This window comes from Carassius carassius, chromosome 3 (assembly GCF_963082965.1).
Source record: "Carassius carassius chromosome 3, fCarCar2.1, whole genome shotgun sequence".
Lineage (NCBI taxonomy): Eukaryota > Metazoa > Chordata > Actinopteri > Cypriniformes > Cyprinidae > Carassius > Carassius carassius.
The window spans coordinates 14,489,863-14,505,169 of record NC_081757.1 but is presented as its reverse complement, the minus strand read 5'-3'; the positions used below and the strand labels follow the sequence as shown (position 1 = coordinate 14,505,169).

The following is a 15,307-nucleotide window of genomic DNA, read 5'->3' as shown; positions in this document are numbered from 1 at the left end:
AGAAGAAATCAGTCAGGAAAGACAAAAAGGCTGGGACAGGCATGGCCTAACTGGAGTGAAAAGAAGCAGGGAGGCAGAGAAGGCACTCAGGAGTGGATAAGTTGGAATCTCTGATTCTGAGCAGCAGCACAATTAGCTAAATGACTCATAAAGTGGAGCAGTGAGCAGAGAATCCGTCTGTTCCTCTTGCTGGCCCACACGTGCGACACAACATCAGTTCTGTGTATTTTTAAAGGATTACAGACAAATTGTGTAATCTTGTTTCACTGTACATTTTAGTGTGTGTGATTTTTGCTTGCATCTCTTGAATGACCAAACTGAATTGCAAAACTCATTTTATAAATGAGTAATAATAATAATTATTATGTGAGTGTTGCTCATGTCATGATGTTCTGTGGTTTTATAAGGGTTATGAGTTATTCACCAAGAATGATAACTATAATGATAAATGCATTCGCATCCACACACCAACAGACTAAAATGTTCTGTTTATTATAAATGTACACTGTCATTTGGTGTGAATCTTTCCATTTTCATAGAATTTTAATTATGAATATTTCGTCTCTTACATTGAAAGTATTTCTTTTATAAGTTTAGCTCTGGGAATCGAACCCATGATCTTGGTGTTGCTGGGACCGCTGTATGAGCCATGTGCTTCTTTACTAAATGACACTCTGTGGGATTCTTTTACTTGTTTCAACAGCTACCGCTGGAATATCATAATTCTGAAAAGTAATAATACACCTCTCTTGAATAAATCTATGTGATTGTTGCTCTGCACATTAAACTGGGATAAGAGAGCATATCGAACACAATTACACAATTCACCTTAACGTTGTTTTATTGTCAACTCTTGTGCTTTTCGGAGTGGAAACATCACAAGCATGTTAAGCAGCCTATATAGTGGAAGTTGTGTGTTTATCAATGTTGGTTGGGGGATTCTCTGCCTGCCAACAGGCAACCCAGCTTCCTCACAGACAGACAGGGAGATGTTGACCTTCAAGTGGTTCAGAGAGACAATTGATTATACATTTAACAAACTTGCATGTGCACACATTAATCCAGAGCTCACATATAGGCTGCCTCCCCAAACATGTGTCATATGCTTACAGTGACATGTAAACATACACATACGACATGTGCAAACTGACTAGCTTCTCCTTGTCAGAGTACTGTAGAGTATAGAGCATTTGTGAACAAGAACGAGTTTGTTTGAATTTTTTGAGTTCTTTAGTTTTATAATCAGCTATTTATTTGTCATTGGCCATAACAACTGTTGGACAGTATCCGTATTTAAATTTCAATATTAGTGCATCCCTAAATTTCACAGAAATAATGTAATCTACAATGTATTTTAAAGGGATCTTTGGATTCCCATTTCCCACAAGTTGATATGATTCTTTAGCGTCTTAATGAAAAGTATATAAGATACTTTGATCAAAATTTCTCAATGGTAGTATAAAAAAACACCCTTTTTACATGGTTAAAATCAGCTCTGTTCATAGCAAGCCATTTCCTTGAATGTTGCTTTAAATGCTAATGAGCTCTGGTCACTGCACTCTTCTCTTCCTTAGGGTGACAAGCAGGCTGTAAACTTTAGCCACATTTAGCCGCATAACATGCTAACTAGCACATTATTAGGAAAGGCAATTTGATCACAGCTCACTCAGGTCTAATGCAGGTCTAATGTAAGACTGCCCTGTCAATCAGATATCATGAGAGCGGCCTTTGCAGAACTACGTCATTCTACCTGGGTGGAATTCTATCATTATAGGGTGAATGTGTGTACACACTTCCAACACACATTTATGTTCAAACAACTTGTAAAGTGAATTATGCATCCGATGACCCCTTGAACAGAATCTTAACAAGATTCTGATTTCATTATATAATTGCATAATTTAATACTGAATCAAACGTGTCAAACAGTTACAGATACAGAGTCCGCACTCTATATCCGTGCAGGTTTGCAGACATGTGTTAGTGTGCTGCAGGCAGAGCGGAGGTCATGCGGTTCAGTAGCTGCAGGAGCAGAGGGTGGGGTCACTGCCTGCTCCATAAACATAAAACACTATTACAGCAGTAATCAAAATGCCACAGTGACCTGCAGTCAAATCACACCACACCGGCCAGCTCTTAGAAGGACTTTGAAGGTGGTTATATATTATGTTATTATGTTATTTTTATGTTATATTATGTTATTATGCTGCGCATATATGCATGTGTGAATGCGTATTATAGCTGCGTTTGTGCTTGATATCTGTAATCTTGTGTTGTGTACTTCAAAGAGGGGTTCATTCACCGAGGGTCTTTTTTGCCCTGGTTTCAAGTTTGGCCCATCATGTTTTATCATTGCTAAAATGAGACACAGTGCAGTGGGGTATGCACAGGCTCATGGATGTAAATTTGAATCTAGCTTACTTTTCACCTACATTTCTGTCCAGTCTCTACTGTCTTCTAAGTTGAATTTAAAAAGAAATTGAGATTTTTATTTTTTTATCCTAATTTTTTTTTTTAAAGAACTATGTTGATAATGTTCCATGTTTTGCAGCTGAGAAGACAAAAACAGTTCCCTTATTTCTTTCCTCTCTTTTTCTCATTTTGCCCCTTTTTAAACTCCATTATGCACTTCTTGGTCATTACCCTCTCTTCAGCCCATGCACAATGGAGCAAGCTCTGGCCTTGACATCTGACCTCTCCTGCAATCAGTCATTTCCACCAAGCTTTCAGCACCCCTGCTTCATATGCCTTTCCCCTACCTAACACTCCCTTTTCCCACTCCCTTCTCGTCTTTCCATCTCTCTCTCCTCTAGGGGCCTGTGAATGAGGGTGACCACCCCATTCAAGAGGCACTGCCCTGTGATGACTGTGCAAACATGCTCTCAGTGAGCTGAATAGCAGCCCTTCCATCTCAGGATGCTCTCTGTCAATCTGAGGAGAGGCTGGAATGTATAGACGTATAGAGAGGGTGCAAATGGTCCCAGCAAACTGTGTGCTTTTCATCTTCAAACAACACTTTTGTAGTAAGCAGATAAATTGCAAATCGGAGTGCATAATAATGTTTTTCAAATGTATTGGTTACAGCCAGTATTGGATTTAATTCTGCATGCTCCTCTATTTTTGCATTTAAAATACCTTTGCCATCATTTTGTGCTCACATGAAGAAAATCTTATTAGTTATTACTAAACAATATTAGTTTAGTTTATAGTAATCTTTTGTAAATATTAAACTGATTGTCCATTATCTTCATACTGCGCATTATAATGCTGCAATTTTTAAATTAACTGTTATCATGTTTAAAACGGCTTACTTTATTTTCCAAAATATTATATAAAATGTTAATATCTGCAATTTATTGGCCATAACAAATACTTTGCTGCTACATAACAGGCATTGACTGTGCTGCTCAGATGATTGAAGGAAGACTAATACATGTCGCACTGTTCCCCAGAGAGCTACGATGACATTATGACATTATGCCTGACAGTTTGTTCCATAGAGCCCAAGGTTGGGGGGTATATTGTGAAGGCATGTCATGCTGGTTTGGAATTTCAAAACAGCTGGATTTTTATTGGCAGCTATATTTGTGTGTGGGGATTTCACAAAACAAGTGGATGTGGTCTGAAACTGTCAACCATCCCTCTTCATTCACATAGAGATTTAATAGATTCTTCCATCAGAGCTCTGTTAGCATGTTTTACAGGTAGTTTAAACACTCCATACATTAATACGTAATATGCAAGCCTTTCAAGCTGGTGCACATGGTAGCACCCAAAGACATGGTTCAGAGACGCAGTTTGGCAGAGAAGAGTGTTCTCTGTCTTACTAATTAGCATTTACATATATTCATTTAGCAGATTTTTTTATTCAAAGCAACTTACAATGGATAATAATACAAGCAGAAAGGATTAATTTAAGGGAGAATGTAATATGCTAATAAGCAGCACTACCATATCAAATTTTCATAAATAAAAAAACAGTAGTGTAAGTGCAGAAAAGTCTTTGCTACAAAAGCCTAGTTAAAGAGGTCTCTTTAGTTTTTTTCTAAGATTGCGATGGAATAAACTGTTTGGGTTAAGATGCATCCCATCAAACTGAGAGAAAGTGACCTCTTACCACATTCTGAATGCACCACCAGTTATCGCCAGTTGAGATGATCGAAATTGAGTCAGCTGCACCTCACTGAGCAAAACTGACCTCAGTAACCTGATGACAAATGTGAGCCCATCTCATACTATCAAGATGAAAAAAGAAATGGATCTGCTTCCATCCACAGCTTGGTACAGTAAATGTAGGAAAGCAAGTTTTGAATTTTGCATAGTATTCTGCGTTTAGTGTCTGCTGCATGTGTCTGGGGTGTACATGTACAAGAGATAAAGATGTGGCAGGTTGCTTGAGGTTAGTGGTGAGACATGAAGAATGTAAAAGAAAGGACCATAATCTCTGGGTCTAACTAGGATGTAAAAAAAAAAAAAAAAAAAAAAACCTCGCTTATAAGCTGCAGGCTTTTAAAATGTATTAACACCTTTCTGTTTTCCCATTCACTCTGAATAATATCCCAGCAATATCATAACACCCCTACCATTTGTCCAAGAACACAAACGCATGAAAATATACCATAAAAAAAAGATGGTGGAGCTTAGAAAAAAAGTCACAGTAGGCTGAGGACTCTCATTTCCATATCCTGGCCCTTTAAGTGGTAAAAATTCATTTTTTTTAGGGCCTCGGGATTATGGAAGATAAAAAACAGCTGATTATATATTCTGCACTAATAATGCTCCCCCCTTCCACCATCAACATATCCCCCAGCAATGAAGGGGAGCACAAAGGAGAAGGTGTTAAAAGAAAAAAAACTACACTGAAAGAGTGAGAGTGGGAAAATAAGGACTAGTGAGAAAGAATGGAAAGTGAAGAGGAGGATTCAGGAGGGAGGAGTTTGACAGATGGTTGGGTTTGCTTCATGTTAATGAGCACCCAGAGATTGTGGATGCATATGGTTTGTTTGTAGCCTCTGCTTTATTCATGCCAGTTACATCATTTGCGCTGGGAACAAGGTTAGACACTCATGTCAGTGCGCATGGGTGAGACCTATTATGTAGGATTTTCTGCTAAGAATTCGGTGGGATCTCCAACTTGTAGAACCTCTTTCGCACAAGGATGACACAAGTGTAATTAAATAGATTTTATTAACAAGTGATAGACGAGATATCAACCACTACTAAATGAATACCATAAATGAAATCGGAATAGCAAGTGAATATGTTGTGTGTTGCTATATCAGAGCTACGTTATCTGGAAAGATAAACTGTTGCTACTCTGAAACAAATAAGGTGAAGAACCTTATTACGTATCAAACAAACAAATTAATCATTTGTTATCAACTGACATCAGCTATATAACATCTAATGTAAATTAGAATTTCATATACTGAGTAAACACACAACAATGCCAAGGTCTCTGGAAAGGGTTTGGAAAAGTGATATTTACGTTCTCTGCGACTGAGTGAGCAGTCTGGTGGCGGTGACTTCTTCCACTCGTTGTGTTGGTAACAATGCAGTGGGGAGGGGAGCAGGAATCCATATCAACAGCCTTAAACACGAAGCGCTGGAGTGTGCTGATCTCCTGGAGCACCAAAGGGTCCTAAACGTGGAACACGTAGATGTGCCCCTGGAGTAGGTGCAGAAGGTCCTTGCCTTGAACACGCAAACAAAAGTACCTTGAAGTGAAGGGTTGCTCTCCGGAGCTTAACCTTGTTGCAAATGTCTGAGTGTCTTCTGTCTCTGGACTAGAGACTTAGAACTTGGTCAATCTGCCTTTTCTCTCTATGATGGAGACCCAGGACATGCTGCATCTGTTGTTGTCTCGCTGGACGAAGACTCTAAACGTAGAATATCTCTTTCTTTACATGCTGTAGGCTCAGAACGTGATCATATCTGTTACTGCCTCAAGCTGGAGACTCCCACTGGCCAGAGGCTCAGAACATTGATGTTTCAGTCTCTCAGAATGGGAAACTCAGAATGAGAGTATCTGTTATTGTCTCACCCTTGAGGGGCTCAGACTCAGAACTTGTTGATCTGTTAGTATCCCTTCCCTTTTGGTACTCATCCTGGGGAACTTATTTGCATAGTCCAAACCCACATTTAGAAAAGTGTCACTAAAGTTTTACCGGTGCATTTTCATCTACCAAACCACAACCAGAATACATTTGGCAATGTTACAAACACGTTAAGTCTAAACATGATAGAGGGAAATTGAATTTGCATGCATTTGCAGGTTTGAGAACATAGTTATGAATGGATTTAGATGAATTTCTGTGATCTCTCTTTGTTTCACCCACCGCTGCTGCGTCCAGAGGTCCTACGAAATGTTTATGGTGGTCACAGGCCAAAACCTTAGAAATCAGTCTGTTGGTGGGTGAAGGGCAGAAATTGCATTCTGACCATTGAGAAGTCCTGTCCTTCCGGGCTTTGTACAAAAGGTCTTCTTCTTGCCCTCTAAGAGGTGTCTGGCTGTTGTCCTGGCATCTTTATCTGATGGCGATGACAGTTTCCTTATATTAGTCCACCAAGATCCAATCAAAATGTAGCAAAGCAAACCTTTGTCCACTATGGTGAAAAGAGAGGGGCCCCGCCATAAACTGGGCCCTGGAATGTACCCCTGCTTTCTGACATTTAATTAACCATGCTCAGTAGAGCTGAAACAACGAATCGATTTAATCGATAAAAATCGATTATTAAAATAGTTGTCAACTAATTTAGTCATCGATTCGTTGCAAAATAACTTTTATTTGCCGTAAGCGGCTCATTTCGTGCATATTTCAAATCTGCGGTGACCAAAGTGTGGCAGTAATGAGCCACCGGAGGTTTTACTCAGCCAGTACAGCAGGAGAAGTAGCGAATAGCCAATAGCTGGCCTCGTTTTATGTCACGTGCTTCCCGAACAGCGTCTCTGCAGCATTTAGCGGGATGTGGGAGACTGGGAGTACTTTACTTTGAGCCTTCAAAACAGAAGAGTAACCTGTAAACTCTGCACTACTGAACTGTTTAAGGGGACGTTCACATATCGCGTCTTTTGCGCGCTCAAGTTCGTTATTTCCAACACCGCACCGCATCGAGTTAAAAACATCTCAACTTTTCAGAATGCTGCAAGCGCATCGCGGGTCATGTGACAAGAACTAACCAATCAGCTTCATCCTTTCCCGTAACAACGTTAAAAGCTCAGTCAAGATGAAAGGAACAGCTGATCATAGTTGTATATGGATTTCCATTTTGAAATAAATTTAGTAGCAGAGCTACTGCAAGCGATTTTTGAGCTGCAAATCCATTTATCCTTTGCTGAAATTTCCGCGTCTTCAAGGAGAGAGCACGTCATGGTTGCTTATCAAAGGCAGACGCCTCAGGGGCGCAACTGCACGAGCGCTTTGGAAAGAAGGAGAAAGCGGCGCGCCTAGCGTTTTCCACGCGTTTTTAAGCGCGATATGTGAACGGCCCCTAAGACTTTTATTTGTGCAGATTCTCCAGTACAATGTTGTTTGCAAATGTTTAGTCGTAAAAGCTGATAACATTGCTTTTTAACAGTTAACATTTAAAGCTTTACAAACATGTTCTGTGATCAGTTTGTCGTTTACCAGTTCAAAATTCAGTCGTGCAGCCTAATTATGACTGAATGAGAGAGGTAAATGTTTAAAGATATTTGAAATGCACTTTTTTTCTAAGTATTCACTGCTCTTTTTCACACAGCAGGTTTTTTTGTGTGTGACTGTCCAATTTTTTTTTCTGGACAACCTTCTGATGGATTTTACTTTAAATTGTGAGTTCCATTCAGGTTTCATGCCATTGGCACTTTATTCGAAGGATTGTTTACAATTTCACAGCAAAAGCTATAAAGGTGTTTCCCAGTAAATAATAAAATACAATACACTGCAATTTTATTCTGTTTTATCCTTATTCTTCGTGAAAATATGTTCTGAAAGATTCCTTAATAAGCTTTGTTCGGGATGTTAAACTACTTTAGGAGCTCTAAGGACTGCCATGGTGAAAACATTATTTTAAATCTCCTTGTGAAATTTGTGAGTATGGGTCAGTGTTCTGATTGCAGAAGAGCTCGACAAAGGATTACTAACACAATAAAACAACTCCAGGTATATTTTTGATTAGGATATGACAGTGCAAAATGGTTAAAATCTCTTAAAAATCTATGCTGAAGGATAAAGACCATTTATTAATAATTTACTTGGGGAAAAAATGAAAAAAAAACTAAAATATAAGTACATAAACCGATTAATCGTAAAAATAATCGACAGATTAATCGATTATCAAAATAATCGTTAGTTGCAGCCCTAATGCTCAGGTTAAAAGTCTTTCTCTCTCTTCTCTTCTCCTAGTACTCTGGCCATCTATGGAGTGACCCAGGATGATGAGGCCATATATCAGTGTATTGCAGAGAACAGTGCTGGCTCCACACAGGCCAGTGCCCGTCTGACAGTGCTGTGGGCTGACGGGTTGCCGGGTATGCCCACAGGTGTACGTGCAGAAGTCCTTTCTCCAACCTCCATTCAGGTGTCCTGGAACGAGCCCACCCAAAACACTCAGGACATAATTGGATACGTATTGCATATCCGCAAGACTGCTGGTAGGAAAACTGCTTATGAACCTAAACACACGCACAAGCATGCAAGAATCAAATCAAATCTAATTTACTCAGCTTTTCTTCAACATTGAATGTAAAACGCTCCTCAGCAAATCAATACTTTATTTAAAGTGCAAATGTAGATTTCCACAAATGTTATGAAATACATATTTTATTCAGTCTTCACTCCAGGCTCTCTCATTATGGAAATCATCGAGATTTAGAGTCGATAACAAATCGACGCTTTTTTCCTGTTGCCAGCAGCTGGAGTGGAATTTTATATCTACACAGCATGATGGAAAGAGAAACGTTTATGTGTGCCATTATAATCGAGCTAAAGATGGTGTTTGCTGTTTTCTCTCTGTCAGAATGTACATGACACAATTTGCAATCTAATGTTTAAAGAATTAAATGCATGTCAAGAGCACGAGGTCTAGGCCAATTGTAGTCTGATCAACATGCATGCATGCTTGATGAAGCTGAGCTACAATGGCGTTATCTTTGTTAGATTGTAACCCTGAAGTAATTATGTGATATTTTAAAACGCATTTTAAAATAGCTGTTTTAGCCCAAATGAAATCAAACCTCTAAGCATACTTGTTGGTGAAGAGAGAAGCCTGAAGCCTTTTCCTGAAAGCTCAGCATGTGGATAGATGTGTATTCACATATCAGTCCCTCTCTCCTGGGTAGCTTTAAAATTGCATGTTGATGTTTTTTTTTTTTTTTTTTTTTGTGCTGGAGCAAATACAGCTGATATAAGACCTATGCTGAAGTGCTCTTAAGTGTTCTCTGCTCCACTTTTTTCTTTTCTCTCTCATTCTCTCACTGTAGTGTTAGTATGACTATTAGCCACTGCAGTTTAGATTTTTGATAAGTCTGTAGCATCTCTCATCAGCTGGAAGCCTCACTGCCCTACTGAGATATGTTTTGGAGTGTGAGCCATTTATAATGTATATGATCACTTACAGCAGTTTGGCAAGTAATGAGAAAGTATAACATTTACTCCATGCATAAATGTGAGCTGCCAACATTAGGAGCTGGGCAATTATTGCATTTAACCCTTAATTTTACTTTGACACTCTTGCTGCATTTTTCTCTGTTTGTTGTTCTCTCTCGTACCATTTTGGGTGAATAATGATGGTCTCTCACGGTTCCTTGTCCTTCTTTCAACCTTCACACTTTCCCATCAGACCCAGTAGAGATGGAGTACCAGGAGGCTGTAAGTAAAATGACCCTGCAGCAAATAATCGGAGATCTGGAGCCTTCCACCAGCTACAGCTTCTATGTGAAGGCTTACACGTCCCGCGGAGCCAGCAAAGCCTCTGAGACGGCTGTGGAGAGCACACTGGGAGAAGGTATAAAAACATATTTAAACAATCATGCAAACACAGGCTTCTTTTTTATGCATAATTGAATAATGCCCAGATATTTTAAGTTGTTAATTGTGCCGGCAGTAATTAACTGGAAAAACATATCCCCTCTCTTGAAACTTCTTAAGTCAAGTCAAGTCACCTTTATTTATATAGCGCTATAAACAAAATACATTGCGTCAAAGCAACTGAACAACATTCATTAGGAAAACAGTGTGTCAATAATGCAGAATGATAGTTAAAGGCAGTTCATCATTGGATTCAGTTATGCCATCTCTGTTCAGTTAAATAGTGTCTGTGCATTTATTTGCAATCAAGTCAACGATATCGCTGTAGATGAAGTGACCCCAACTAAGCAAGCCAGAGGTGATAGCGGCAAGGAACCGAAACTCCATCGGTGACAGAATGGAGAAAAAAACCTTGGGAGAAACCAGGCTCAGTTGGGGGGGCCAGTTCTCCTCTGACCAGACGAAACCAGTAGTTCAATTCCAGGCTGCAGCAAAGTCAGATTGTGCAGAAGAATCATCTGTTTCCTGTGGTCTTGTCCTGGTGGTCCTCTGAGACAAGGTCTTTACAGGGGATCTGTATCTGGGGCTCTAGTTGTCCTGGTCTCGGCTGTCTTTCAGGGCAGTAGAGGTCCTTCCTAGGTGCTGATCCACCATCTGGTCTGGATACGTACTGGATCCGGGTGACTGCAGTGACCCTCTGATCTGGATACAGACTGGATCTGGTGTCTACAGTGACCTCAGAATAAGAGAGAAACAGACTAATATTAGCGTAGATGCCATTCTTCTAATGATGTAGCAAGTACATAGGGTGTTATGGGAAGTGTTTCAGGTTCCGGTTTACCTAATTAATGCAGCCTTAAAATCCTTTAACGGATTTGGATATTAAAAGCATATTAGTATGTTATGTGTAAACCAGGTTAAAGAGATGGGTCTTTAATCTAGATTTAAACTGCAAGAGTGTGTCTGCCTATGAACAATGTTAGGTAGGTTATTCCAGAGTTTAGGAAAAGGATCTGCCGCCCGCAGTTGATTTTGATATTCTAGGTATTATCGAATTGAGTTTTGAGAACGTAGCGGACGTAGAGGATTATAATGTAAAAGGAGCTGATTCAAATACTGAGGTGCTAAACCATTCAGGGCTTTATGAGTAATAAGCAATATTTTAAAATCTATACGATGTTTGATAGGGAGCCAGTGCAGTGTTGACAGGACCGGGCTAATATGGTCATACATCCTGGTTCTAGTAAGAACTCTTGCTGCTGCATTTTGGACTAGCTTTAGTTTGTTTACTAAGCGTGCAGAACAACCACCCAATAAAGCATTACAATAATCTAACCTTGAGGTCATAAATGCATGGATTAACATTTCTGCATTTGACATTGAGAGCATGGGCCGTAATTTAGATATATTTTTGAGATGGAAAAATGCAGTTTTACAAATGCTAGAAACGTGGCTTTCTAACAATAAAGCAGTCCCTCAGAGGAGTTTTTGGCACAGCACAGTCTTTAATTCAAGGTTTTTCAGGGTAAAGTTCCCACCTGTTATAGACTCTCTTGCTTATGAAATACATTAAGCCTGAACCTTTGTGATTGCATTGCCTACAGTCCCTGCTCCACCAGCCTTGTTCACGAAGGTGATTAATTTGACGGTGGTTCAGGCCACATGGGAACCCTCCACTAAGATGGGTCAACAGGAAGGATTCAGTCTCTACTACCGTAAAGTTCCTGTCCCCATCTTCACTGGACCCCTTACCTTCCCACGTAATGTGACCCAGTACAACATCACTCAGCTGGGTGAGTCTGGCCATAGCGGCCTAATTCATAAACAAAAAAATATGAGCAGAATGTATTTCTGTGTTAATATATATACTTAGAAATTAATAAATTGTATGCTTGTATTATCAAGACCCAATATTGAGTTGTTGTTGTTGTTGTTGTTGTTTAACATTTAGCCTGATATAAGCCTTTGGTTTACAGCAAAACACAATTAATAGATTTTTTTTTTTTTAATCATACGGTCAGTTAATGTTGAAGCAAACTTATCGAAATTATTAAACATTTATCCTGTTTTGCTTTATAGCCAGGTTAACATAGATTAATTTATTATTATATTATTAATGCACATATTAATACATATTATTACAATAAAAACTGTATAAAAACATATCAGCTAATAGAAATAATTTGAGGTTGTTTTTTGTGTTTTTTTTTTTCAGTATTCCAAAACTGAATTCCAAATCTTTTTTCCTACGTTCAACAGATCCTTCTTTTGTGTATGAAATTAAGATTCTGGCTTTTAACCAGCATGGAGAGGGCAATGCCACCCTGCGCTTTGTGTCGCTCAAAGAGGCAGTGGAGAAATCAGGTGCCTGATGCAACACACTAGTTCACTCCCACACATGCAAGCATAATAACTCACTCACACTGACTATATATGTGTGTGTTCTGTTCCTGCAGTGCTAAATACCCCTTGCAACTGTGTAAAAGATGAACAGAATAAAAGCTCCACCACAGGCATTATCATCGGCATCCATATTGGAGTCACTTGCATCATTTTCTGTGTCCTTTTTCTCATGTTTAGCTACAGGGGCAGGTGAGGAATCAATGCTGACTATGTGTGGTATCATTTTTTATAGTGAATGCAGTTGCAGTAAGCATGGGCGGAAAATATTTTTGCTTTAAATAAAGGTCAAACTCTTTCTTTAGATGTAGAGTTAAAACACACAGTTTTTTTTCGCAGGTTGATGATGTGTAAAACTGTGCAGGCCACCCGACAGGCAGGCCGTAACCCAACAGCAGGAGTTGTGCTCGAATCCTCCTCTTCCTCACAGGGGGCTCTGGCCCTCAACGGCCCCCACAGGTTCAGCTTAGATGGGAATGGAGGAACCCACACTGCAAAGAGCTGCACCGACTCCAACGAGATGGAGAGACTCTTCTCAGGACCATCCCACTTCTCCCATCCACCTGACACCACCCACACAGTGAGCCTTGGGGGGAAATGCATACATTTATAGATATGTGGATTGCATGGTTATAGTTCTTCTCGGAGAACAACTTATAAATGCATGTAAAAGTGGAATGGAAAGAGATGGATTTGTCTGAACATATTGAAAGGAATCAAAGTAAAACCATAACCCTATGAGCTCTGATGAGATTCCTTGACCCCACAATAACTGAAAAGTACTGTAGAGTTTGGAAATGTGATTCTTTACCATGGATTTGTGTGTGTTACATTTCAGATTGAGAGCTCTTTGGTCTCTTGTCCGTTGAATGAAACCCAGATATCCACACTTCCCCTTGATGACTTCAGCCTGATGGAGGAGTGCGAGGTGCAGTTCCGGCTACATCCAGCAGAGGGCCAACAGGATGAAGACTGACAGAAATGAAGGCCAAGAATATCCTCTACTCAGACTCCTGTCCAACTCAGGTCAACTGAAGTGTTTGTCTTTTTAGTTCTGTTTTGATCGTGCAAAGAATATATTATTCGTAAGTTAAGTTCCCTTTGTGGGAATCACTGGACTGTAATGCCACGGGGTCCCTGTGGCTTCATGGTAGGTGAGGTTCTGTGATGGAAATCTATTATTTCTCATTGGTAGGTGAACAAATACACTCTTGCAGTTAGAGCTGGCAGTATATAGTGGAAGTCTCCAGTCACTAGTATCTATAATTGATTTTATTTGGCTTCTTCACAACAGAGGAGTATTTTTCCTACTAAAACATATTCGACTTGCTGCCTTCTCTTAACCTACCAATGATTTCAGAAGCCCATCCATCAGAGACCAAGACCTTCTTCCAGGAATTTCAAATTATTCTCAGGACTTTTTTTTTTCCACTGATATCAATGTTTTTGTTTTTTAAGTAGTTCTTAGCCTTCATGAAGACTTTAGGCTCGGCTATGTGAACCTTAGATTTTGCAACAAAAAACCTACCTCAGCTGGAATGAATGTCTTGTAGGAAGTCTTTGAGATCTGCATATTGCTGTCTGTTCTGTTTTTATACACATCAAGCATTCAGTCAAAAGAGATAAAGGTGCTTCTCTACCTCAGATTTCAAGGACTGCCGCTCTCCTGCTCGTTGAAGCAAAACAAGAAAAAAATCCAACATATAGCACTTCCAAATGTTGAAGTCAATGTTCTACCTCAAAATAACAATGTTGTTCTTGTCGTTGTGGTTATTTTCACATATTGAAACATAGCCTCTTGTTTGTGAGATCCTGGCTTCACTATGTTAATGAATTGCTGTGTTTTGATATGTCAGTACCTCATGCCAGTTGACAGATGACATTGTTCTATGAATTCTACTTGTAAAGATGTTTTGATAGGTTCCTTGTATTCACATAGGATTTTTTTGGTTCTATGTTTCCTGATCAGAGTATTTTTTATTTTAATTGTAGTCGACGCAGTAAAATGGAAAGACTTTTTAAGATAAACTGCACTGTTACTAATGTCTTCAGGATACAAAAATACTGCTCTCAGATGAACTGTTGGAAGAAGGGAGGTCAGAATACGCAATGCTGGATGTAAGCATACAAATGCTGTGTAGGTATTTGAATAGTTGGATTTCATGTGTTTTGCATGTCACAAAAGAACTGGGAAGATCGACAAGTGTGTAAAGTGTTCTTTACAGAAGTAGGCACATATACTGTTTCTATGGGTGCTGATAGAAGTAAATCGTGATATAGATTAGATATCACGTGTTGTGATATTTCGTGAAGAACTGAAATGAGCTTTGCCTAGGTTGTTATTACAAAACGTGATCATTTCCGAAGCTCAGGCACCCTTTGATACTGTTGAGGCTGTTCAGATACTCTGCTGCATGTTATGACGTGAACGCCAAACTATGGAAGAACTGGGCATTCTAGAACTCTCCAGGAACATTCCATTAGAAGCCAAAGCCACTGGAGATTCTCATGGCTTCTATGTGGAGTTCCATCATTTTTATTTATTTTTTATATCCCATGCCCCTCGTCCATGTTTTTAGTACCACATTGATCAGGGAGCACAAGGTGCATCAGACATACGCACATAACTCGCACACATAACATCTGTTGGCGTTAGACTCTCAGAATGCTGAGTGGAGGATGATGCCTGAGCTACCGCTGGTCATCACTTCATATATCTGGCCAACTATTGAATCGCTTTTCAGTTGCTTTTCACTGTGTGCTCAGCCACCCAATCCAAGACCAGCTGTTTCTTTTAATGGGGAGGGAGAGTTGAAAGTACCAGCAAAATGTTCTTTCTCCTCTGGTATCCCAGTACTATGGTACTTACAGTATATATTTTTTTATTAACCTACCTCGAC

General features: G+C 39.5%; 1 protein-coding gene across 1 annotated transcript in view; it reads left to right on the top strand.

Moving 5' to 3' along the window:
- The window catches only part of igdcc3 (immunoglobulin superfamily, DCC subclass, member 3), a 74,624-nt gene extending 60,650 nt beyond the window's left edge, over nt 1-13,974 (top strand). The window contains exons 8-14 of the mRNA XM_059530176.1: nt 8,385-8,632; nt 9,820-9,984; nt 11,612-11,800; nt 12,267-12,371; nt 12,464-12,599; nt 12,747-12,987; nt 13,246-13,974. Coding sequence (XP_059386159.1) covers nt 8,385-8,632; nt 9,820-9,984; nt 11,612-11,800; nt 12,267-12,371; nt 12,464-12,599; nt 12,747-12,987; nt 13,246-13,383 — 1,222 coding nt within the window. The 3' untranslated portion in view covers nt 13,384-13,974. The remainder of the gene's footprint in view (nt 1-8,384; nt 8,633-9,819; nt 9,985-11,611; nt 11,801-12,266; nt 12,372-12,463; nt 12,600-12,746; nt 12,988-13,245) is intronic.
- The last annotated feature ends 1,333 nt before the right edge of the window (nt 13,975-15,307 follow it).